This window comes from Scomber japonicus, chromosome 10 (genome assembly GCF_027409825.1).
Source record: "Scomber japonicus isolate fScoJap1 chromosome 10, fScoJap1.pri, whole genome shotgun sequence".
NCBI lineage: Eukaryota > Metazoa > Chordata > Actinopteri > Scombriformes > Scombridae > Scomber > Scomber japonicus.
Window position 1 is genome coordinate 13,433,530 of NC_070587.1, and position 25,853 is coordinate 13,459,382.

The 25,853-nt window shown below is 42.8% G+C and overlaps 1 protein-coding gene across 1 annotated transcript in view; it reads left to right on the forward strand.

The window, feature by feature from the left end:
- Window positions 1–10,675: 10,675 nt before the first annotated feature.
- Window positions 10,676–25,853, forward strand: part of kirrel3l (kirre like nephrin family adhesion molecule 3, like) — a 33,890-nt gene continuing 18,712 nt past the window's right edge. The window contains exon 1 of the mRNA XM_053327516.1: window positions 10,676–11,203. Within this exon, the coding sequence (XP_053183491.1) occupies window positions 11,164–11,203 (40 nt within the window). The 5' untranslated portion in view covers window positions 10,676–11,163. The remainder of the gene's footprint in view (window positions 11,204–25,853) is intronic.

The following is a 25,853-nucleotide window of genomic DNA, read 5'->3' on the forward strand; positions in this document are numbered from 1 at the left end:
AATTCAAAATGCCTCCATTCCTCACCTTATTTTTCACTAAATAGTGGCAGAAACAGGTGTGAACTTGGCCTAGTGGAATGAATACTGAGTGGAGGTTGCTGTCACGGAAGCACTGGTCCCTATAGAGCACTGTAGGATCGAGGGAGATCTGGAACCTGGCCCTGAAGACTCTCAAACAGCACTATAATGATAGCTCTTAACAAGGCTCTGATTTCATTGAGGCTTTGATGTGACCACTAATGGCTGCTGACAGATAGGCTCACACCCCGCTCATCACACAGCTTCTTATTGTATTTCCCAGTCTCACCAGGACCCAGCTCTGGCTTTACCAAGAATTGATTTAATCTGACCTTTGTCAGAGTTGTGTTAAATCCACATTAACACGTCCAGGATTAATGAAGAGAGTCAAAAAGAACCTATTTGTTAAAGTGATCCAACAAAGATGACTCGAGCTGAAGACATTAACTCTGAATGTGATATCTCTCCATGTACCACTACATTCCCCTGGTACACTTCCCTCAGTAATCCACAGGATGTAGCTGTGTCTGTCTGTGGTCAGATTTGCACAATGCCCTGTTTGTTTAAAACGTGCAAACAGATGTTAAGGAACACTCAGCTTCTGTCATGTTGTATTATGTTTCATGTCAGCCAAGGAAAATACAGCCCGTCATTTCATGCATGCATCCATACATACTCAAGCACACACATACAGTATGCATACTCTGCCAAACATGGACATGCGGTGTCATACACGCTCTCCATCCCATAGTAGACTATTTGTTTATGTCTCTCCTACCATACTTGAGCTGTGGCCTGGTCATCCAACCATAATATTTGCCATGTGGCAGTCACAATAGGTTTGACTCATCATTTGGCCTGTTCCATGCACATCGAGTTAACAGGTTTCAGCTGCAGTGAGGGCATGTCAACCCAAGAATGCACTAATCAATCATATTTCACTTCAAGCACACTTGGACAAAACCACAACCAACCATTATCCCCCCCTCCCTCCTACAGTTCCTTCTTTCTTTGCTTTCTGTGTGTCTCTTGAGCACATAGTGCGGGAAACGCTTAATGAATCAGACAAGCTGTTCACATGGACAATAATGAGCAGGTTTTGGTTGAGGGGAACCACAATTTCTAGTTTCCACCAAGGTACTAGTGTTACAACAATAATGAATAGTACCACAGGGATATCTTTTAAATATACTCTTGTTAAAAGACCAGTGCAGCACCAGATGCATAGGGAGAAGAGTTTGGCAATACATACAACATTTTATATTCAGAAGCAGAATCTGATGTATTCACCAAGTAGCAAGTACAAGGACTTCAGTGTGGTCCAGATGTTGAAAAAGTTGAATGAACTTTAACGATAAACATAAACACAAACAGAAAGAGACAGCAATTGACAAAGATTCTGTGCAGTGGGGGTGGACTATGTGCTTGCATATTGGCATGATGTTACTAACTTTACTAATGTGATGCTAACAGCCCTAAGAATGTAAAGCTAAACCTCTGTTTAGGAATTCCTCTTAGCTCACTAAATTAGGTTATACAATGTAAACAATGAAAAGGCATATCTGTAGCAATAAGCCATTTTAGAAGGCTTTGATATATTCATGGGTAAATTGCCATATCCCCCGCCCTCATGCAGTGGCCCTCAGGACAACATCTTAACTGATATAAATCAGCTTTACTGCAACTGGTCAAAATTTTACTTATTCACATCACAGAGCTTTCAAGTGATCATCTATCAGCAAAACTAATCTATCTTCCTCTCAAACGGGACCCTTTTTCATTTCAATTCATGGGTCCACTTAATTTGAGCGCAACCTGTTTTAATACAACACGTATTATGTGGAACGGTTGTACCCTTGAGCAATGTACTTTACCTGCGTTTCTCTGGTGCAAAGCTCAGCTTTGTAAATGGGTTCCAGAATTTGTGAGTCACTTGGGATGAAAGTCTGTGCCAAGCCATGAAATAATAACACTAATATTTACATAAGGTCTCAATTCCTCCTACCTCTTTCATTTTCTACCAGATATAATGGTTTGGAAGCACTGATTGATGATTCAAGTAATCCATGTGTTGTTAGCTGTGCATTTGACAGACTCAACCTTGGTTTACAACCTCCAGTGTAAAATATAATTACGTCTCAGAGGTAATTGGGGAGCATTAAGGCAGAAGTTTTGGGCATGTTACTTTGGTATGGCAAGGGCACAATGAACTTCCTCTCAGGTTCTATTTTCTAAAAACACTTCTCATCATCATAAGGACATGGCCTTAGAACTAGCACACAAGAACCAGGGATGTGGTTGAGACAGGAATAAAAAATGCAATCAGGAAATACTGGAAGGAAGGCAACTGCAGGGAGCGAGTGGCCGGCTAATAATAGAGCTGATAAGAGAGCAGTGTAACCCAAACAATACGCAGACTAACTGCTTTAAATCTGGTCTTGCAGGAAAATGAGTCCATCATTTGTAGTCCCCAGGAGCTGCATATGCAGAAGCGGATTAAATATTACCAATATTATTACATTTTGACTTTTTAAATTTTAAATAGCCCACAACAACAGTAGAACAGTCATCTAACGACTACATGATTACAGTTGTACATCGTTATAGTTACGAGAGACACACGTAATGCCAGTGGATTTTGATTCTGCAGAAACATATATGCCATTTTTGCCAGACAAAAATACAACCGTTTTCAGTTTACCCATCCTGAGTACAATCCTCCAACACAATCTTCACTGAAAATCATAATTTGTTATCTCCTCCACTAGGCGAGGTCAGGAGACTAACAGGAATCCTGTGGTAAATCACACCTCCTTTTTTGAATCAAAACAACTTTTTCCTCATCCTCAAACACAATCTGTTAGGCTGCCCTATCTCCCAAGATGTCCCCAGTAACAGATGCTTATCCTAAGCCTATTGAGAAGAGATGAGGGAATGAGGCTAAAGGAAACAGTTCTCCAGATGTGTAAAAACAAAACAAGGGCCATGTTTTCAATGGTGGGGTTCATATTTTGGGTGCTGCTGTTTCCTATTGAAACAGGAAACAACTAAATATGAACTGTTATCGGTTGTTGAGATGCTGAAGTCATAATATATATTTTCAAAGAAATTGAGCTGGAATCAAATTTTGACTTGGTGTTGTCTTTCATAACATTGATTTACCAATACTGACCAGTTTATGGCAGAACAGTGGGGGCTATAGGCTCATGTAATAGGATGGAAAGGATCTGTTGACCCCTGAGACAGCTGAGGTACACTAGTACATCTTTAGCTCCCTTTCTTGGCTAGTCTTTAGCCCTGAACACAAGGGACCTTTGTGTCTCTCTCTCCTTTGGCTGGCAGCTGTGGGCTAACCACTCATCCATAGATCTACACATTTGCAATTTTGAGGAGGTAGGAGCAACACAAGTCTATCATTTTTTCCTTCTTCTACTTTCTAATCTTGGAAATCTTGGAAATGAGACCCACTAAGCACTGCCAAGGGAGGTTGATTATTCTAGCTGTTTATTTGCATGTTTCCTTCGGACATGGTGCTTTTCCTTTCCAAAGAGTGCAAAAATAACGAGGAGGCAGGGTGTAGAGGAAAGATGGACAGTAACAGATAGTCAAAGTAAATCTGCAGAAATCTAATGGATTCACTTTACATCACAGTATGTCTAAACATTCATGCTTATAGAGAAGCACCATGAGATGATTACTGCAAATGTGAGTGGTTTGATAATCATGGGAAAAGTAAGATATATATTTATGCTTACACTGAAAGGAATGTGATATTGATTTAGAGCATATGGGTATTAACTGACAGGCTTTTTAGACTTAAGTAGGGGATATACATATGCTGTGGTATATTTTGTTTATATCCTTGCCATATTCATGTCGGACCATGAAGGTATGTTGAATAAGTATGCCAAAGCCATTCCAGATGTTACATTTTAAATCATGTCATCTCCAGTAAGCGTAACAGTCCAGGAACATTTAGAGTAAAATGCCCCTTAAACTAGGTAGGTTTGCAGGGTATTTGGGGGGGATCAGCAGTCTTTGATCCACTCTCTTCCTCCCAGACTATTGGCTCCCCTGACCTTTTGCAAACCCAATCTGACATCCACCTTTTGAATTAAGACAATCTGACAAATAAGTGATGACCATTCACATTTTTAATTTAGGAATATGATGAAAAATTAAGCGTTGCCAACTCAAGACCTTGATTTTTAAACAAGTCTCCACCCTTCCCACTGCTCTTTTCCCTCTCTCTATCTCTTTTGCTCGCTCTCAGTCCCTCCTCTGCACCCCACTTCTGCTGATCTTTTCCCCTCTCCTCTCCTCTCCTCTCCTTCCCTCCCTCTCCCTTTCCTGCCCCATAACTAATCCTTATTATGCCTCTCACATAAACTGTGGGTCTGGCACCAGGCTGGCCAGCCACATAGGCTAACAAGAATAGGGTGAGAGAGGGGATTGCAGGAGGACTCTATATATCTAGCTATAACAGGCCAAGTGGCACAAAAGATGCTCCATAGACCCTGTTTCCTTCCGTCATTTGGGATTTCTTCCATTATATTCCTCTGTCATCCCCTCCTCAGCATAATAACTCATGAAAGGTAGATAACTATTAATAGAGTTCGCACAGCACTGCAGTCATATGGATTGCCCCGCAGCGCTGTGGCTAAGTAGAACTGATGTCTCCTGTGACAAGCGCTCGTGTTGCTGTCATCCAGGACGTGCAGACACTCTGCATACATTACTGACTGCTGGCTTCCCCCTCTCTGTCCCCCCTTTTGGATGGCACCACAGCTGTCCCAAAGTGAATCCCAAATGAGAGGATCTGTCAGGGTTTGTTTGCTGCAGGCCTTGATTTGATGCTATTACTCTGCAGATGGAGAGACTGGCTCAGTCTGCAGGAGTGGAGAGCTGCTGGTGGACAACACTTGCCTCAGGCCTGGCCTGTCGGCACCGAAGCACATTTTGAACAAACACTGAACTGAAACCGATAAGGGGGTAAAACTGTTTTTACTTTCTTAGCAACTCCCCCTAAAACAACGTCCCTCTCTGATTCCTCAACTCACCCTTGTGTTTATGTTGCAGAGGCCAAATGACTAAATCTTTCTCATATCTTTCTCTCATATCCCCCCTTCAGCCAGATGTTCTTCATTCATTTTTCTCAGGCGCAGCTGCATATGTAAATAATCCATGATTTCTCCTGCTGGATGGGTGGATCAGGGCATAGTGTGTGTCTGTTTAAGTAAGCAGTCTTTTCTTCTGTGCCTGGGGTGTAGACCTGTTTTCAACTTTAAAGCAGCGTTGCTAATTTTTTTTTTATTATTATTGGGTCCAAGGGCGACAGAAAGTCTGTCTCAAGATGATGAGGTCAATCCTCAAACCCAGCACTGGCAGCATCTTAGCATGAGTTATCTAACGCAAGCAGACGGATTAAATCTTAGCTGACCGTGCTTGCCTACCTGTACCAGGTCAAGGCAGATTTCCAACTGTTACTATTCTAGCAGAGGGTTGCTGTTTCACCCATCTTGTTCCATGCCCCCAAAGCATCTCTTTCCTCTCTGTGACAACCATCAACTGCACCAACCCAGAGAAAGACTGACAGCCGACCCGCCAAGGAGGTGTGCGGGCAAGTCGACCAGAACAATAACAAAACTGGAGTCAGAGGCAGAAAGGGGAAGAGGACAGACCCTAATAATGGCCAGGCCGTGACTTGACATGCTATGAAAAGTGACAGTGGATGAGTCATCCATTATTTATAGCAGTGCAGAGCTGGATTATTTATTTTTTCAGCAGCATGAGCAGCAAGGGATCATGGCACAAAACAAGCAGCCAGTCGTGGCCTATTCATGTGATTGTCAGCAGACAGCGGGGCGAGCCCAGTGGTGACTCAAGTTGTGGCCTGCATCTAGGACAGGATTCACCTTGACTTTGCTGACTCTGTCTCTGTCCCTCTCGTTGTCTCTCTCTCATGTCACAGACATGCGGGGTCAGTGTCAACTCTGGATTGGTCAAAGCCATGTGGCTGCTTGCCTTTAACTTACATTTTAATTGTATGATGAGGCTCTGACTGCTGCAATAACAAGACTACAATGATGAAATGTAATTATATTCATCACATTGTTATTGAGCTAACAGAATTACCACACTGGCAGTTTAATGTGTTAGTAGCTTACTTAGTATTTTGTATCATAGCACATTATGTGCCATGGTGGAATATTCTCCAAATAATCATGAACTGTTGATAGAGCCAACAATCAACTGACACATTCATCAATGAGTGGCAGAATTGCTGATCTCAGTGTGAGACTGCAGTGGCTAATCTATGTGTATGGATTAGCAGAAGTGTCCAGTAGGTCTGTCCAGGTGACTGGATCACTATCTCAGATATTTATCTCAACTGAGTATTATTGCTGAGAGTCTGGACATGGCTTTGCACAGCCGAAATGCCACGGACAGCATCAGGGCATTTCTGGCACACAGGAACGCGCATGACATCAGGAACAGATGTTGCACATGGTGAGGCCCATCAAGGGACAACAACTCTGCATCAGTGCATGAATATTTTAGACAGCTTACTGCTGTACTTATCAGTGAAGACACAGCCTGGCTGGCCAAGGACCCAGTCAATCTGATGTTAAATTTTGGGGATGTTGTAATCACTTTATTGAACAAGTGGGGTGAAAACGCATACAGAGTTGATGAAGTGCTTGCTTGCAAAAAAAAGGAAGCTCTGCACTCTTTTAGCTGTTATGCATTTTTATTAGATGATGACAGGATTCAAACCCTGACAATTTTATCCTAATAAATATGCACTGAAGTTGAAACTATGCAGTTTCACCTCTTTTTTTTCTTAACGACCCTACCATGTCAGCCTATACCTTATAGTCACTATAGCCATCATGACTATTGTAATGTCAAACTGCAGAAACCGAGTTCAACAGCTACATTCCTGTAATCCACACCCTTTTCCAAGCGCAGCTTGAACCAGAAGCCTCAACCTCTCCTTGACCCCTGAGGAAAAGAATCCCTCAACAAGATCCCCTGAGAGACTTTCATTACAGACAAAAACAAAATCCATGGGTGGCCAGAGTCATATTCTGATATTAGGGCAGAGGACATGGATTTGATATGAGCCTGGAAATAGTCCTATAGACTGCAGAGTGAGCCCCAGGTCCACATTGAGCTTTAATGGCCCTCCTCCTGCTCGTCAATCACACATAAAGAAAATGCTTAATTGCAGATTTCTAACCAGTGCAGCAGACTGACGTCATATTATTGGAATGGGAGAGAGGAGACAGGTTTTGAATTGCTTGTGAGTTGGGCAGATGGATACCACTGCCTAGCAAAGGTATATGTCCTTATGAGTTATGAGCTTGTAGCAGCGTTTAGAGTTATGGTTGACACAGATCAGCTCAACATTCAATATCACAATTACAGTAAAAGCTGGTGTAATGTTTCTCATATGGATAGTGGCATAAACCTTAGACCCCTAAAGGAACCTAGACACTGCAAAATGGACATACACGACAGTATATAGAGCAGGATGTTAATATTCATCAATCTAGCAGGCTATATTTCATATTCTGAGACTTAGCGTATTAATTATGATACAGATTCAATCAGGGGGAAATGATTAGTGTCTTTCCACAACAAAAGATGATTGTTTCATATGCTCACTGTATGTAAATCTTTTGTCATACACATACAATGTGTATTTTCATTGAAAACAACATTGAGTTTCCCCACAGCATTAGGTGGTTTTGAAACAAAACAAAAGTCACATTCTTCAACTTCTGGCTCATACAATACATAAGTTTACTTTTAAGAGAAAAATGTCTTCTTTTCCCATGGAAGATAATGAGGTTGATTTTATTCAGTTTAATATTCATTCAAACTAAACACATGGTTTGTGTCAGTATGAATACATTTCCCTACACTTGAATGTTAGATCTACTTTCCAGCCAGACAAAAGTGAAAGCAAGCAATTGTAATTTTAAGGCCCAGCATGCCACTCACCACGACTGACATCTCTTTTTTAATTGACCCCAGGTCAAATAGGGACTGGGATAATATTTTGTTAAATTATTCTCATTTCCCTGTGAATCGCATTTCCATATATCTCCACTTCATGCCTTATTTATTACGTTCCTTACAATTACCATGCAAACGACGTCTTAACTGTCACCCCTTTCTCCCTCTGAACAGTTTAGTAAATATCAAACCATATTTATTATTAATAAACCCACAACTGAAAATCCCCTTTTTATTTATAAATTATTCAAACACTCAAAAGCTTGGGGAGTATGGGCGCCCTCCATTTGATGCCACGGAGGCCAGAATAATTAAGACTATTGGCTGAAACTGATGCAAGTGTATGTATCATCTGTTTCACTCTCATCTATCTATCCATCTGTGCGAGCCATAGGAGATCATACATTTCAATCACAGCATCACGTCTGGTGACAGACTTTGCACAATGGATGTTGATTTTATTATCACAGCACAACTGGTGGAGGCACCCTGCTGTTTTACTGCTCACCCAAGCCCCCGCCTTCAGTCACTGATGGTTTCACACGTGAACACTCAGGTCTACAAACACACACACACATGCATACACACATGCACGCACACACACACACACACACACACACAAACACACATACAGACACACACACAAATAAAAACAGAGTTTCTTTTGATTCCATTCTATCTCGCACATTCAAGCACCTTTTCATAACCTAGATCACACTCTGACACATGTAAAAAAAAAAACAACAAACAGGAATGTATTGCTGCACACATGCAGACACACGTGCACATACATACACACACACACACACACACACACACACACACACACACACACACACACACACACACACACACACACACACATTCAGACACACTCATTTACCCATGTGCTCACTCACACTAACCTGGGTTGGCTTCCCAGCTGTGCAAGCTGTTTCTTCCATCAACATGTGTTTACTGGCAGGGGACCCTTATGTTTGCATTACAGGGAGGCAATAAACAGGAAGGCCAGCCCCAGGGTTTGAAAACTACTGTTTGGGGGGGAACCCTCATGAGGAGTTAGTCCTAATCATTGTGTGGTTCAGCCTTTTAATTAAAGGCAGTGTCAACAAGAAAGACTTGTTTTTGTGGATGATGTTTTCTGGAATCCACACATGCTGGAGTCCTCAGTGTCCAAATCTACACACCTTGATGAATTTTTCAGTCTTATAGCGCCCTAACCACCTGTTAACATGGCACACGTGTGTTTGTGTGTGTGTGTGTGTTGTGTGTGTGTGTGTGTGTGTGTGTGTGTGTGTGTGTGTGTGTGTGTGTGTGTGTGTGTGTGTAATGGGGTGGGGTGTTAACATTAAATTAAGTCATTGCTTGGTACAATATACAAGTGAAAGACTGATTAACCAGATGACTGCAAGGCCTATTATTTTGGTTAATCAATAGATCCTTGAATAACTAATGAACAACATCAAAGAACAAGCCTTTAAACAGCCACAGGCAAGTGATAGACTGCACTGTTTTCATCTCTTAATAACAGCCTTAGCTTTTGTTGAAAGATAATGATTCTGTTCTCTTTGGTTCATTTTAGCGTACACTGTAACAAAGTGTGTTTTCAGTCAACCTCAAAAGGAATAATTTGCAAAAGTTCTAAATAAACCTATATGAACTTGTACTGCACACATTGCAGAGATGCTTCAATTTCAAAACTGCATTAAAAACACATTGTTAGGTTAAATAACGTTAGTTGTTTAAACCTGGATTTAAAAAAAGTCTATATGACCATGAACAAATATCCAGTCATGATGACAGTGTTACTATTTGGACATTTTGGATAATTGATCTATCTTTTTTTTTTTTAGCAATGCTGAGATTTTAGAGTCAAGTGATCGTTACAGCATTTGGCAAAACATCTGCAGCTGATTATGCACTAATGCAACTACTTACGCATAATTCACCTTGATTAATTTGTGAAATCTGTGGACTAATGGAGGGCAGAGATAGAACCAGATACAATTTTCAATAGTTCATTTTCTTTTTAATCAAAAATTGACCCATGATTCTCAAAAGAGGAGGATTGTTCTGTAACTTCATTCAAGAGAAAGAGACGTTTTTGTAGAGTTACAGAGTAATCAATGCTGATAAGTTAAAAAATGTCATGAATTCATGACTAAATCATGAAGCTGCCATAATATGATGAAATTATGACACGTGAAAATGATGGTTTTATCTTGAGCTTGCGCAAAGATTGGTGTGTTACCTGTCTATACTGTACTATTCATAAAAGACATTATGGCTAATTTGCATAAAAATAATATTTGGATTCCACCACTATGCTACATTTCCCTACATAAAACATGAATCACACTGACTTCCCATCATTATATTCGAAAGATGAATATAGCTAATGCAAGTCTGGGCTACTCCACCCAAAAATATTTGGTTGGGCGCACATTTAACTCGGAATAAGTGTTTCACCCTCCCCGTGACGCTCGCTCAGCCAATAGCGGGCCCCTGGGGGCGTGGGCCACTGGGCCCCGCTGGCAAGCATCTGAGGCAGAGGGGCTCCTCCGACTCAGCTCCTGCTAGATTCAGTGTACCCCCCACCAGATGACTGTCAGTGCGCATTTCCCATTGGCAAGAGAGAGTGAGAAATAAACAGAGGAGAGCGACAGGGAAAGAGTGAGAGAGGGGGCGAGCGGCAACTTCACCGGGGTTTATCACTGCGCACTGTCGAGGAGGAGAGATCGCTTTTGAGCGCAGCATTCACATGCAGGTTAAAAAGTGGACTGAACGATTGAAACGCCTGATTTACTAATGGACTGTTAGAGAGCACAGTGAGAGGTAAAAGCTGTGCCAGCGTGACACGGAGCGGACACTGGGGGAAAAAAGAAGCTGATGCAGTGGTGAAAGTTACCAACTATGGAGATGCATTGTTGACCAAGACTTTACGAAGTGTCCGGACCACTCAGAGTCATTAATTTAAAGTGGATGATATTACAGACGAACCTCAGTGAGCTTGTCTGTCCGGTGATATTCCGGTGCTGCTGTGGACCATAACCAGCGCAGTCGCATAGACGGAGCGAGCAATCCTTCCACACAACACAATCGGCGCCCAGAGCAACTAAAATGTCTGCGCTATACCTCATCTTTTGCCTTATGGTCACAGGTAAGACATGCTTTTGTTTGGTATTATTTGGTATTTAGGATTTTATGGATTGAGAGGATGGACCGCGCTGCGTCAAGCCATCCAGCGCACTGATGTAGAGGCTACTGATATGCTGCAGTGATGCAATTCACAGCTTTTAATTGCGAGTAAATGTTAAATTAGTTTTTGAAGAGTGATCACAGCAGGTGGTTTTACTGTCTGAAAGCCGACCTCGGGTACCAGTGTATAACGGCAATGCATAAGTCGGACTTGCTGTGATTATCTCTGTGCTTGTTCAGATTTCATGTGCGTGACAGAGAGCTTCTTGTGATAAGCTTTTGGTTACAGATGCAAGACGCACGAGCGTAAAGTTGAACTTAATGTGATATTTAAACCCGAGGTACTCGGACTGCAAAGCGTGTGCACGCAGTGTGGGCATATGGCCGAGGCTGTGTCCATTCACAATAAAATCTCTTGTGTTTGAAAATGAGGCTGAAATCTAAGCAGGTGAAGATAACAGAGCCGAGAAGTGAGGCAACGCCGTGCAGAGTTCCGCATCTCTTTTACCCTGAAGTTAGTCAGACTGATTTCCATTTAACAAAAACACGGGAAAAAGCGAGAGGTTAAGCCTGATGAAACGGGAATGGGGGTAGGTCTGCTGTGCTGTTATGGTCGTCCAAAAGTTTTTTGCACAGTGCGTAAATAGATTGGTATGCGTTTGTGATGGAGCAAGGCAGATTGATTGAAAAATAGAGAAAGTGCGTGTGTGTGTGTGTGTCTGTGTGTCTGTGTGTGTGTGAGTGTGAGTGTGCGTGTGTGTGTGAGTGTGCGTGCGTGCGCGCGCGTGTGTGAGAGAGCGAGAGAAAGCGAGCGAGAGAGCATTTGTTTCTTCCAGTGATAGGCAGAGACATAACGCACCTGTCTGCCCCCCGCCCCGCCCCCCAACACACACGCACGCACGTACACACAAACACACACGCACACACACTCCCTCACCCCCTCCTGCTTTTTGTTTGCTCACTGTTGTTGCCCTGTTGTTTTTGACGCCTTATGGCAAATTGCTTATAGTCAAACTACCCAGTATCAGTGTAGACCAGATTAAGAGCATGTTTCAACAAATTATAACACAAATGAGCTTTTTGAAAAACAATTAATTTGTTTTTTAAATTGATGCTTGTCTGCCTTACAGTGATAGAGTATATCTGCATTTATGTAGAAGCTGTGCATCATATCAAACTAATTATGAAAGTCATCCAGTAATAGAATTAACAGAGACACAGAATAAAACATCTATATTTCTTCTGTATAAATATAATCATGGAGAACAAGCAGACTCTCTGAGCAGCTGGTATAATTTACTCTAATAATTTAGTGCTGCAAAGGTCCTGATGCAAAAAAAAAATCAGCAATTAACACTGAGAAACTGTTGACTTATCAGCATTTTTCAGAGTCGTTGATAAAATAGTGCAGTGGTATTCACTTTGAAAAAAAAATATGAAATTTAAATGTAAGAGAATGCACAACATTCCCCATCCTCCACACAGATCTTCTTTGGGAGGGACAAAAGATATAATAATGAAATATTCTTTTATATCCTTTTAGCTTTTTGCGTGGACCAGAAGCAATGCTTGACTAAAGCTTCCGGCTTGTGAATCGCATGCAGTTTGATAAATGCTTTCAAGATCACAAACGGCAAAGCACGCTTAATAGCCATTAGTTGTGAGTACATCTTTACCTTTCAGCTCCCATTCCACATGGTTTTGTCATTATTCAGAGCTCGGGGGAGGGATATGACACCAGTTAGACCTCTACTCTCTGACAGACTAGCAACAGCTGGATGAGAAGGGGGGGTAGCCAAACAGTGGCATATTTTCCCTGATCCCCCCAAAACCAACACACTTTCACACACAACTCCTCTCTCCTTCACTGACTCTCTCTCTCTCTCTCACACACACACACACACACACACACACACACACACACACACACACCACACAAACACACAAATAATGAAAATGGTAACAGCTGCCCTAATTAGAACCAAAGAGACCCTAGACCTCATTTATTGTGCCAGTCTTACACAGAGTCACCGATGCTCAAAATTGGTTACACTCATAAAAGTATTTGTATTATCAACATTTGACCACAGCACATGACTTTACTTTGAATTGTGTTAATGGTATATATAGCATACATTTTTGCATCTGTGCAGTCTCATACAACACTGATAATTTACTTTCTCGGAAAGTCCCCTCGGCTCCCAGGGGAATTGGATTCCACACTGCATCAGTATTCTGAGTAATCTTCAGTGAGCTCTTCTTTGGAACCTTTTTGCTTTGGGTTGCTTGCGTCTCATCGGGCCAAGTTCAAAGGCTGTGAGCTGAGATTACAAGTTTCTCTCCCTTCCTCTTAAGTCGTGTCGCCACTCATGTCTCACTATAGTGTAACGCCGTGGAAATTTTCCACCTTGCTCCTTCTCACAACTCTTTTTTTTTTTGGTTGCACAATGTGTGACTATGGGACATGGGGACATGGGAGCATATATGCTTAATGGGCCAGGGGTGGCTGGCAGACTTTCAACATAGGTGGAGAGCTTGTTCACACGTACACATTCCTCATACAAATGCACACGTACCAAAATAAGAACAGAAATCTAACAGAGGAAGTGATAAATCTTGATCAATCCTTCTGCTCCCCGCCTCATCATCCCTTCCCTTCCCCATTACCAGAGATTTGTCTTTTCCTCATGCAGCGCAGTTATATTTCTGGAAGCTGTGGCAGTGTGACCCCAGAGGTTTGTTTTAGGGAAGTCTGCATATTTCATGAACTGCCATTCTGTGGCTCTTTAAATTCTTTTGAAGGGGGTCAGGGTGGGCATAGACAAGGAAGGAGATGGAGGACAGAGGGAGGGAAGTCTTGTGCAGGGATAAGACTCATGTCACCAGTGTGGTGATGATTAAGCTGACAAGGATTGGGAAAACACTCAGCATCATTAACCTGTTACTCTTGCTCTCACTCTAACAAACAAACAAACCCATGCTCTCCCATCTCTCTGTTTTTTTCTACCTCTATAAATTTCATTCCTCCTAGATGTCTCTGTGATACAAAGAGATTGAGAAAGTAGTTAAGTGGTAGAAAGTTTGGTATTTCAGCCAGCTGGTGAGGAGTGTATGAGGTGCACAATAGTGCAGACACAGCAGAATCTGAACACAGCTCAGTCTTGAACAGAAGTGTCTTGCATTATTTACGAGACATAGTCATGGCAAAGATATAGATGAATTTTGGCCTACTTTGATTTCCTGTCTATGTGAGGTCTGTCTAATGGTTTTGCTGCTGGTGTGTGCTGGGGTGAACGCTGGATCTAAATTTTCTAGATTCACTAGTAGCTATCAAATGTAAAAATCCATACATCTGATTTAGCTATAGTTATATTTTAATCTTGAGTTTCCCAGATGTGTTTTTGTTCTCCCAAGAATTCTAACCTGAAAAGCTTCTAAATGTTCACTTTCATAAATCATTTGCTCATGCAGGAAGACGCGCAAACAGACAGTAATGAATGGTCAAGACAATGGCCTGCTGCTTCGTCTCATCCTGAGGACATGTCATGCACACATGCCATTGTCTTTCTGCCTTTCTTCATAAACAAATATCCTTCCGCCTCCTCTTCCTGCACACACGCTTGCTACGTGTATGGAAGAAGACACTCGAAGGAGAAAGGAAACAATGGGGCTTCATAATGTTGCCTTTCTCTAATCAGCTTTGCCATGTGAGTAAACACAGATAAAGAACTTGGCAGTATGTCCTGAGGCTTTGTTATCTACTATTAGCAACTTAACTGGATATGTACGCTGGTATGGCTCAGCACAGGAAGCCAAAATAGCCAGGTAGCAAACTGTTGATGGCACTTTGCCGCTCCAGTGTTATTTTTACCTCTGCCCACCCATCCTCTTTTTGTCTTTGCTTTCTCCTTGTTTCGTGTGTGCGCACATCTTCACCTTGTCTTCCTCTGGGGCAGTCGGGGGATCCGGGGAGGAAATGACAGTGAATAGGACAATGGAGGGGCCGTGTCAGCTTCCTGCCTTTGCCTTGGAGTCTTCTTCCTCAGCTACAGCACCTCAGGCCGTATCATCAGCGTACAGAATGGTGGGGACAGCACAAACTTGTTTACTCTTTTTTTCTTCTTTGCAAACATGGTAATGGAAAGAATAGAGAGAGTGAGAAACCAGGATTAATTCTGTGCATGTCATTAAAACAGCCCCCCAAGGGAAACAGTCACGTTTATACAGTAGCAGCTATTTTAAGAAACACTTGGATTGCATTTATCTCCCCCTAAAAATGTAAGTGTCACTTCCTTCTTGAGAGATGTATCACCATTTCCCAAGACCTTAAGCCCAGACACTAACATACAACAGAAAAATCACAGACATACTAGACCACACATTCATTTCTATTTTCCAATCAATTCCTGCCCTGCAAGACAAGAATTTCATATCTCCTGCTGAGACACAGAAACCAACAGCAAATTGAAATTTATCTTCTGCGTAGCAGCAATATCTGTTCCTGTGTTATCTTCACCAGCCGTGTTCCTTAACCTTGTATTAAAGATAGCTCTGTTGGACAAGGATTCTGGCAGCTGAGGGAAAAGAAAAGTTCAGTTAGAAATACCACCAGACCAACGTTTATTTAACTATAGATGCCCTTTTATTTTACTTGCACTTAATAAATACAAGATCTGAAATATTAAGTAGGGTGTTCTGGGCTTATGGCATATGCACAACGTCCAGAAATTACTCATGATGAGCTCACAGAAGCAACATCCTTAACACACATTCACTGAGGTCAAGGGCGCACACTGGGGTAGAGGAAGATAAGCTGAGATGAGTGTTTGACATCTTCAGGGCTGTGTGCCCTTTCTGGAGCGGTTAGTCAAAGTCCAACTGTCTAATTAATGATGCTCCAGCTCTCAGGACATGTCATCTCTAACAACTAGAGGTAAAAACACATTTAAAGGAAACATGCCTGCTGTTCACTTTATTATTAATGGAAACAGTGCATACCATTGTGGGGCTAAGTACTTGCCTGCAAAAAGCCAGGGCTAATATTGTGTTAGTTACTCTACCAGTGGCTCCGTCTCTTGTTCCTCTGCACAATAGAAAACGGATCTTGTGTTGTTGTAGGAGGCTGGGTGAGGTGTTGGAAGAAAGTGTAGCAATGTCTTTTATTTCATATTTGTCCTGTGTTGAATTTTGGACAGGGCTGAGAAACCCGCCTTGGGAGGTCTGTGAAAGGAAGCAGCCAATTTGTTATCAACTGAGGGGTGTCAATCAAAGTTTATTGATCAAGCTTTTAACTGCGCTTAAGCTCTCCCTCAATGGCTAAACATGTTAATGTTATTGAGCTGCAGAGAGATGTGAGGAACAGTGAAGCGTGTGGGTGGTAGAGGTGTGTGGCGGTTGAACTGGTAGGAGGATAAGGTGTGTCTCTCTCCTGCTGTCTGTTTGACCAAAGAAAGCCAATGCGGAGACGGCTCAGCATGAAAACAGTTGGGAGGGAGAGGGAGAGAAAGACAGAAAGAAAAGGAAGGCAGAAGGGTCAAAGGGATTTACTGCCAGGAGCCTAGCATTTCAGGTAATGGATATGCTTGTATTGGTGTAAACCAAACCTGCTGTTTTTCTTCCAGCGTGACAGAGGTGAAAAAAACAACAAAGGTGTAACCGACTGCAAGTCTGAGGGGGATTAATAGAAAGTTGATATTTCAACACCCCAGGCTAAACATTAGATCTCAGGTGTACACTTGGACATGCAGAAAATGGTTGTATGCGTGCATGCATGTATGTGCCAATGTGGATGTGTGAAGTTGATGTAGGAAAGGTGTATTGTGGGAGGGTTTTCTGCCTCTGTGAAGCTTCAGCAAGGAGGGCAAGAACACATGGCTAAATGCTTCCCAAGCTGGCTGAGGTGAACCTAACACCCCTCCTGGAGGAGGCAGCCCAACCATTGTTCCAGCACATTGCACCCATCTGACTGAGGCATCCTTGTGCTGTGCAGATCCCAGGGGGCTGGAAAGAGAACGAGGCAGAGGAGGCGAGGGACTGATTGTTCCCTGCTCAGACTATCCACAGATGGGGCTACGGCACAGGATGCTGGCTGTTTGCTTTAGAAAGTCCCAGGCGTTTGCTTTGCAGCCGTGGTGTATAGAATGCTCAGGGGGATACAGGAGAAGAGAGTGCCAGTGGAGACAACAGCAGGGGAAGAGAGAGTAGAGAGGGAAAGGGAAAGAAAGGGGTAGAAAAAGGACCTTCCCTGTGATGTCAGTGTGAATATAGTGTCAGTGCCAAGAAGGGAAGACAGATGATACAGCCATACAATGATAGGGTAGTTAGGCGAGAGAGTGCTCAAGTCCTCCCCTGTTCCCAAACAGAGACATATAGAGCTGTAGATAATGGAGAAGGGAGCAAGAGTAAAAAGAGTAAGCGAGGAAGGGAAAAAGGAAGGGATGAGATGCAGGGAACTCTGCATCCATCATGTGGTTTGGTGCAGAAGCCATTTGTACCTATTGTTCTCCATAATTTGTTTTCTCAGAGCCTGCAACGGGAGGGGTAAAGGGGAGAGACAAAGCTACGGCAGCCATTTATTTTTGCGCTAATTACATAAGTGAGACAGCATAATTAGACGTATAGCTAAATAGACAATAGGCTGAGAGAGATGCACAGAGGGAGATAGACGGGGAGGTGTAGATGAATTCAAATAGATGAGAGGGATGGCCTGCTCTATTTCACATTCAAAAGTGTGAGGGACCATTTTAAAAGGAGTAAAGGGGATGGAAAGGATAAAGGGAAAGGAAAGGGGAGAGTAAAGAAGATGGGGAGATGGAAGGGATAAAAGATGGAATGAGAGAAAAGCCCTCTTCACAGACTGCACTTTGAGGTGCAGCCCAATGCTGCTGGAATAGTCACCTCATTTAATACACCTGCTCAGCAGGAGGGGAAAGAGAGATATAAGGAGATGTCATGAAGAAAAAGAGAGAAAGGGCAAAAGAGAGGAGAGGAAAAGGGAGACGGATCTAATTTCTGCTTCTGCTTCAGATCAAAGGCAGAGAGTGGCTACAGAAAGCTGTTTGTTGTGGCTTGTTTGGGAGGGACTCTGTCTGTGTGAGGTCACGGGTTGACCCAGCCTGCTATTTTGTTCAGGCAGTATTACACTTCAGTACAGCCTCATGGCAAACCCTCGAAGGAATCACAGGCTGCAAGGCTCGGCGATGTTCAGAGGCGGTGAGGCTGCAGAAAGGCTGGCAATGAGATGTAGGTTGTCTGGTGAAGGGAAAGGCAGAAGTTGGAAGTTTATTAAAATCCAAAAATGTAACATCTTTTCAACTAAGGAAAAAGGACCTTGTTCTTAGCTTGTTGAAGCTGTGCTGCTGAATGTTCCGCGTTTGCTAATGCAGTTGTGCATCTGCTTAGGTTCATGTGTAGGCGATATGTGGGTGTGTTGAGCTTGTCACCAGTCTTTCAGGACTGTGATACATGGAAAGATAAATAGGCCCTTAATGAAGCCACTCAATCACTAGCCAGTTAAAACAGCTGACCAAAGATTGAGGGGCAGTCAGGCCTGATTGGAGACCTATTGAAACCGGTCAAGGGAAGCTCTTGAGCCGTCACACTTTAGATTAGTCATTCACTGCACTATAGGCGCGTCCTAACTACCCTTCTTTCTCTAAACAGTCCTCTGACACACTAGCTCAAGTCAACTCCCTGATTGTGCTCAGGAGTTCTTTAAAAGCCAATTTAAACTCAGTCCTTTGTTTAACTTCCCAGGAACTCAAGCTGGGACATATTGTATTGGTGGTGTGTGTGTGTGTGTGTGTGTGTGTGTGTGTGTGTGTGTGTGCGTGTGTGCGTGTGTGCGTGTGTGCGTGTGTGCGTGCGTGCATGCGTTTGTGCGTGCGTGTGTGCTTTTATTGGGCTAAGGTTTAAGGTTTTGTGAGCTTTCTTTGAGCATGTGAGTGTGAGGTTTTGTTAAAAGAACTGGATGCATCTCAGAACTGGCACAGACTAGTTTTTTGGGTGAAAGAGAGGGTGCATGAGAGAAATCAATGGCCCAATTCAACCTATTACAGCCATGACTGTTGCTGTAATGGTGTGGAAATGGACAGTGGTCATGTGGATCTCTTTTATACCTCCAGGCATGGATCACAACTGAGGCTCCGATTCATTTCCACCCAGCTTTGATTAAAAAAAAAGAAAAAAAGAAAAGTACTCTGAGGATTTCAAAGACTCTCACATGATGGTGACGAGAGAAGAGATCCTTCTGTTTTGTGAAACCGATGAAACCTCCATTCTGCCAGGTTTGCCAAAGGACAAACATAACACTGAGCTGCAATTTTCCTTGACAAATAATGACTCCTCCAGTCTGCTCTCCTTCCAGCCTTTGCCTCTTTGATCCCAGGTAATGTGTTAACAAGCAACGGGTTCGTGGAATACCCATAACATTAGTATGTGTATTGCCGTTGAGGTGTTAGAGTGTGTGTGTGGTTTTATATGTGTGTGTGTTTTCACACCAATTAATGAATAGCTTTATATGCCTGCTGAGGTGACGATGGCCTGTCTCTAGCGAGGCGTTGTGGGGGTTTTTCCGCTTCAGCCTCTACCCATGATGACCAAGGCCCTCTCACACTAACACATTAATGAGACCAGTCTAATTAGTGATTGTGGTTCCATACAGGGGACTCAGGACGATTGTGAGTGGGCCTAATCAGGGGACCACTCAAAGATAGACTGCACCATGCAGTGAGAAAGTTCACACATATAGAGAGACCTGCTTGGACTCACACTCAAATTAGTGTACTGGTTAATTGGGGTAAAGGAAAGAAAGACAGAAAGACAGAAAGAAAGAAAGAGAGGAAGAAAGAAAGAAAGACAGAAAGACAGAAAGAAAGAAAGACAGGAAGACAGGAAGACAGAAAGAAAGAAAGAAAGAAAGAAAGAAAGAAAGAAAGAAAGAAAGAAAGAAAGAAAGAAAGAAAAGAAAAGGTCGTATTTTCAGATCTGTGGCCACTTAGGTTCAGGCTCCTCGCTCTTTCCCTCACTCCCTCCGGTAGTGCTCCTCCCGGGGGCGATGCAGAAAAATGATTTTGCTTCATCCTTCTCCCTCACTCCAGATAATTCAATCTGTTCAATATGAAATAATCTCTCCCAATTTTGCAGCCTATTTTAACCTTATCGCTCAAACAGCTACCTCTGGGGGATGAGTCTCGTTCCACCTTGTTAAAAAAAGAGGGGGAGAAAGAAAAGGAGAGGTAGCCCTGGAAAGAGGGATGGGAAATAGCTCTCTGAGGGGTGCTTTAAGAAACCTCTGTTTGTCATTCTCATGGGCCATATGTGAAACAGCGGACAAATAGATTGAAAGAGAAAAGAAGATGAAGAAAGGATAGAGAGATACAGAGGGAGATAAAGACAATCTACAAGAAAGGAGGGGAGTGTAGGTGATGTGAGTTGTGGTACTTGAGGTCTGGGGCTCTAACTTGTGTCCCACAGCACTTAACATGCCCCTAGCCATCTCTCCTGGCAGTTAATTAGAATCCAATAAGGTTGCCGCCTGTTGGTCATTGTTCCTCCAGTGTGTTTACCCTTTCCAGAGGCTCCATTCGCTGCTTAATCTGCTGAGAAGCTGAATGTCAATAGGTCAGGCCAAGACTCCAGAGCCTTGAGAGAGAGGGAGAGACAGAGTGAAGGGGGAAGGAGAGAGGATCGGGGGGATGAAGGAAAGGGGTCATTTCTCTCTCTCCTCTCAATATTTTTCTCTGCCATTCCAGCTCGTTGTTGTTTTTTCCCTCCCACCCCCCTTGCTTCTACTCTCCTCTTCTTTTCTTCTCACTTCTAATCCGTCCTCTTGATTGTTCTAAGCTGCTTTCAGCCAGCCCCTGGGAGGGTGAGGGGGTTTGGAGTCTGTTTTAATTAAGATTTAAAAGACGACTCCCTCAAGAAGGAAGATTTAAGAGCAGGATGGACGGAGCAAAGTAAAGTGAAGGTAGGACAGATTGTAGAGAGGGCTCAATAAATATCAGAAATCGGTAAAAAGGAGAAAGTTAAAAGGCTATTATTTAACACACATAGAGGCACACATTGCATACACCTACACATTCACACAAACACAGCCAATCTCTGAGGCATTCGAGTGGCTAAGCCAAATGGGATTTTTTTTTCATTTGTAATCAAGCGGCACAATCTATATAGATTGATCTCAACTTCCTGTGATTCATACCATATCCTGTGAGGGTGATATGGGATCAGCGGTAGCCACCAGGCAAGCTGAGGGAGTTATCTCCACACTCTGTCTAATGATCGATCATCTCACCAGATGGGCTTAAGAGCCTGTAACGCTCCACTTGTTTATCAGAGCCCCAAACCTGAGGCCTCTGAGTAGATGTGACCTGCAAAGAAAAAATGTTTTTGCAGACAGAGAGATAGAATGCATGAAAGAGCAAAATGGCCTAAGAGACACGTTAAAAGTTAAAAGTTTGCTTTATAGTGAGGCTAGACATGCAGGTAGACAGTGAACTCATTTTCCTGTTTGGGTGACAATGTCATCGTAGTGGACACTCTAGACTACACACTTAATTAACAGGCTTATCGCACCAAGACAAAAGGAGATTTCTGAGAAGAAGTCTGGCCATCATAGATACAGACTGTTACTGTCCAGCATTTCTTTACTTCTACCATACAAACATAGCATGTGACACAGACAAAATGTGTGTCCATGTGTGTGTGTGTGTGTCACCACAGCCTGACAAAAGGTGCGTGCTCCGCATTTGGTTAAGCAGTCACATAGCACACATCTGCCCCTACTGAAAACCATACATTCTTCATCCAAAGTAAACCCCAAAGAAAACACTCCCCAAAACAGAGCGCACAATGAAGTGTTTAAGTTCATCAAGCCACAGACTTTGGTGCAGCCGGCAAGGTGTTAAAGGCCATGCCGGGGTTAAGGGCCCCACCCACAGCATTCTCTGACATGATACATCCCAACACACAGCCACCATATGTCTAGGTTTTCACAGTCAATGAGCCGACCCACCCAGCATCACAAAGACCTATTCACACCCAGTTGACTCTGAGGAAATCTGCAATGCCATGGTATGATTAGGACAGAATGCAGCAGTAGTCCAGTCAGTGGACATCTGAGAAAAACGGTAAGTAAAACGGGTATGATGGAAAAGGGTCCAAAGACAAAGAACTTTATAAACTACTTTGAACGGGTAAACATAAGCACAATCTTGCCCTCGGCTTGCTGTAGCTCCATCGCTTGCCTCCATCAAAGCCCCCTGAGACTCTCCCAGCACACTCTGCCTCCGTCACTCACAACTCTGTTAATAAGGCCAGCAGTAAACGCCAGGAAAGATATGCAGGGATGAAAGATCCTTCTCTCATGTTCTTGCTTTGAGGATGTGTTTCCGGGTGTCAGGGGGAAGTGGGGAAAATGCAGCTTTATAGAGTAATGCAGCATTTTAATAGAAACAATAAACCCACCCGCTTATAAAATAATATTTTGCATCCCATTTCCTGTTGTGTAGTAGCTCTAGGGACTTTTTGGCAGACATAAAAAGCCCCCCACCTCCACTAAGCTAAAAGTATAGAGGAAGCCAATGCCAAAGAATAAAGTGTGTGGAGTTCCTGGGGGAGGGATATATCACACATATATTCTCTTACTGCAGCGATTAATATCCGGGAAAAAAAGGTCAAACTTGACTTGAAACGGTCCAGTATATCACAGTTAAATTCGGAGCCTACATTTCATACATCAATCCCTGCTGTGATATCTCATCAGCCTGGTCACACAGGAGAGACCCACACTGCACATTATCAAAGATTGATGGGGTGTCCTAGTTAAAGACAGGGGGAGGAGAGAGGACCGGTCGGAGGAGGGAACTTTGCATTGCCCTCATCCTTTTCAGATGTGTTGACTGCAGGTCGCGTGGCCTCTTACAGCTCAATGCAAACATCATCACTGTGGTTGGCAAATGTTATACCAGGCTTCATTCCTACATAACCCCAAGACCTGACCCCCAAGATATACAGGGGAACTTGCAAATGCAGCATTTTTAGGGCAGAGCTCTCACTCAAGACGGTGCTGGCTGACTCAGGAAGTTCAAGACGACGGCTCAGCCTTCCATCTCCTCCCATCCGCCCTCTTCTTCATCCTCTTCTGTAACAGAAGACAAAACAAACTGACAGAACAAACAGGCAGATTATCCTAAATCCTTTTTTCTCTAACACACAACCTAACCATCTCTTATATCCACTGTTCACCGTCATCCTACCCATTTCTTGTTGAGAGTGCTTGCTTAATAATTAATTGATTAATTAGTTAGCTCATTAATCATTTATTCATTAATCATGGCCTGATTTTTCTAGAGGAAGCGGCGCAATCTGAAAAAACCCTGACTTCACATTTCACTCTAATTATGCTCCTTTACTAATCAACGCTTAAGAAATGGAGTTTCAGGAAATTAGTTTTTCCCTTCCCTTCTTTTTTTCAATACAAAGCAGGATGTATTGAGGTCGGCAGGTAACTTTTTTCTTCCCTCCTTTTTTTCTCTTCTGGAAGTTCTTAGTCATCAGTAATTTTAAAAGAATGTTTCAAGTAAGAGGAAATCTGATGAACAGAATGAAAATTTGAAGTTAAATTAAAACACGCCTTTCCTCTGCCTGTTGATGAAAAGGGGACATAAATTCTGGTCACAGACTAGCCACAGACATTGATTAATAAATGGCAATTTGAAGGCCGTTTGTAAGAACAGAGAGGTGGCAGCATTGTGAATCACACACTTATTGTTTTCACTGGATCCATGGCTGCCCTGGGAGAGGAGGTAATTTGTTTAATCGCTATGAGTTATGTTCTTTGGACAGAGAGAGATGGGAAGATAGGATAGTTCAGAAATATCTTCTGTTAAAGTGAAGTGAGCATGAGGAGGAAAGGGAGAGAAATCTTTGAAACAGGTTTAATTAGAAGTGTTTTTGTGCCTTTGTGTTCCTGTTGGATGCAGAGTTCAACACACAGCTCAACTGCTTTCTCTGAAGAGGCTCTTGTCAGCTGCTGACAAAAAAGAATTATGCATCAAATTAAAGAGAGCTCCAGTGAAATGGAGGCAAGTCGGGCATTAACCTCTAAGCTTTAAAAAGCACACATATTAAGCAACACTAATGAGACTCTCATTGAGCTAGCTGTGTTTTATATTCAAACACACACAAAAGCTCAGCTTTGACTTCAATGTGCCATTGCTGCTTCTGAATGAGGTTGTCTCTCTTATTCATCTCACCAGCAGCAAACACTGCAGATGTGAACAATAGCATAGATGGCCCTTTTACTCTAATGAGATGCATACATTTACAACATTACCACCCTCATTAAAAAATAATAATAATAAAGGAGGGAAAAAAAAGTATTAATTATGAAACGCACTACTTCCTATCGTGAAGAGCCAAGGGGGTCTCCACTGGGCTCAATTAGGAAGAGTAGGCCGCAAATCCCTAGACTAAATTAATTGACACCCCAGGGCATTAGGCCCAGAGTCCCAGTACAGAATCTATGTAGAGAATTCCTTTGTTTTCATTTCCACTGCCTTTTAGAAAAAGCAAGAGACTGAGGCAATTTTAACATTATCTCTTCATTGCTTTATGGATTTTTTTTAATGTATTATTGATTTCTATATTTATTTGTTTTCTTTATACAGTTGTCATATCTGCAGCCAGAAATGAAAAGGTTTGCTTTTTTTTTAATACCCATCCACATTTTCACATGTTGCACACCATCGCTTTTTTATCCACTATGTCAGCTGTTACGCACACGCCACTACTTTTGCAAACAGCACAAGAAGTTAATGATTTAAAAGCACAGTAAATTATACTGAAAGCCCTTCCATCTAAACAGCAGTGAAAGGGGTGGGTCAGAGAGGAAAATTGGGATACAGAGACAGAAAGAGAGAAATGGGGTGGACAGAAAAGGGCTGGGACTGTGACATAGATCCAGCCAGCAGCTGTTTTGCAGTGAAAACACCAGGGGGGTAAGCAGGAACAAAATGACAAGACTAGCTCAATCAACATCTTGTCAACACTGCTGGCTGATGTGTACAGACAATTTCATACCGCCACCACTGACTCCCTCCCCTTTTCTCTCTTTTTTACATGGCTTTTTATTTCCTGTCTTCCTGCCAGCCAGCCAGTCACTTGCTATCTGTCTACATGGCGTCAGTTTTCAGCTCTTTGGCTCTTGGCTTCAGAGTGGGGGAGCTGTTTAAAAGCTGCGCTTGAATTATACTCAGAGAAATGCTTCTGCCCACTAGAAACCCTAAAGATATGGGACTGTGACAGTAAGTGTGCATCTACAGTATGTGCATGTGTGTGTGTGTGTGTGTGCGCGTGTGTGTGTGCGGAAAGAGTGAGAGGACAGTACATGAATGAGTGTATTTATGGCACACTGTCAGGCGCTGCAGCACAGTGACTGCACAAACCATTCACAGACGCTCACACACTGACTATGTCACATCAGCATTCTTGGTCTCTCCCCTGGCTTCCCCCTCTTTTTCCTTCCCTTCTTACTCTCCTTGTATGCATACCACTCTATTACTCTATCCACTGCATCTGTTGTAGCAGGTACCTGGAGAGAAACTGCTGCT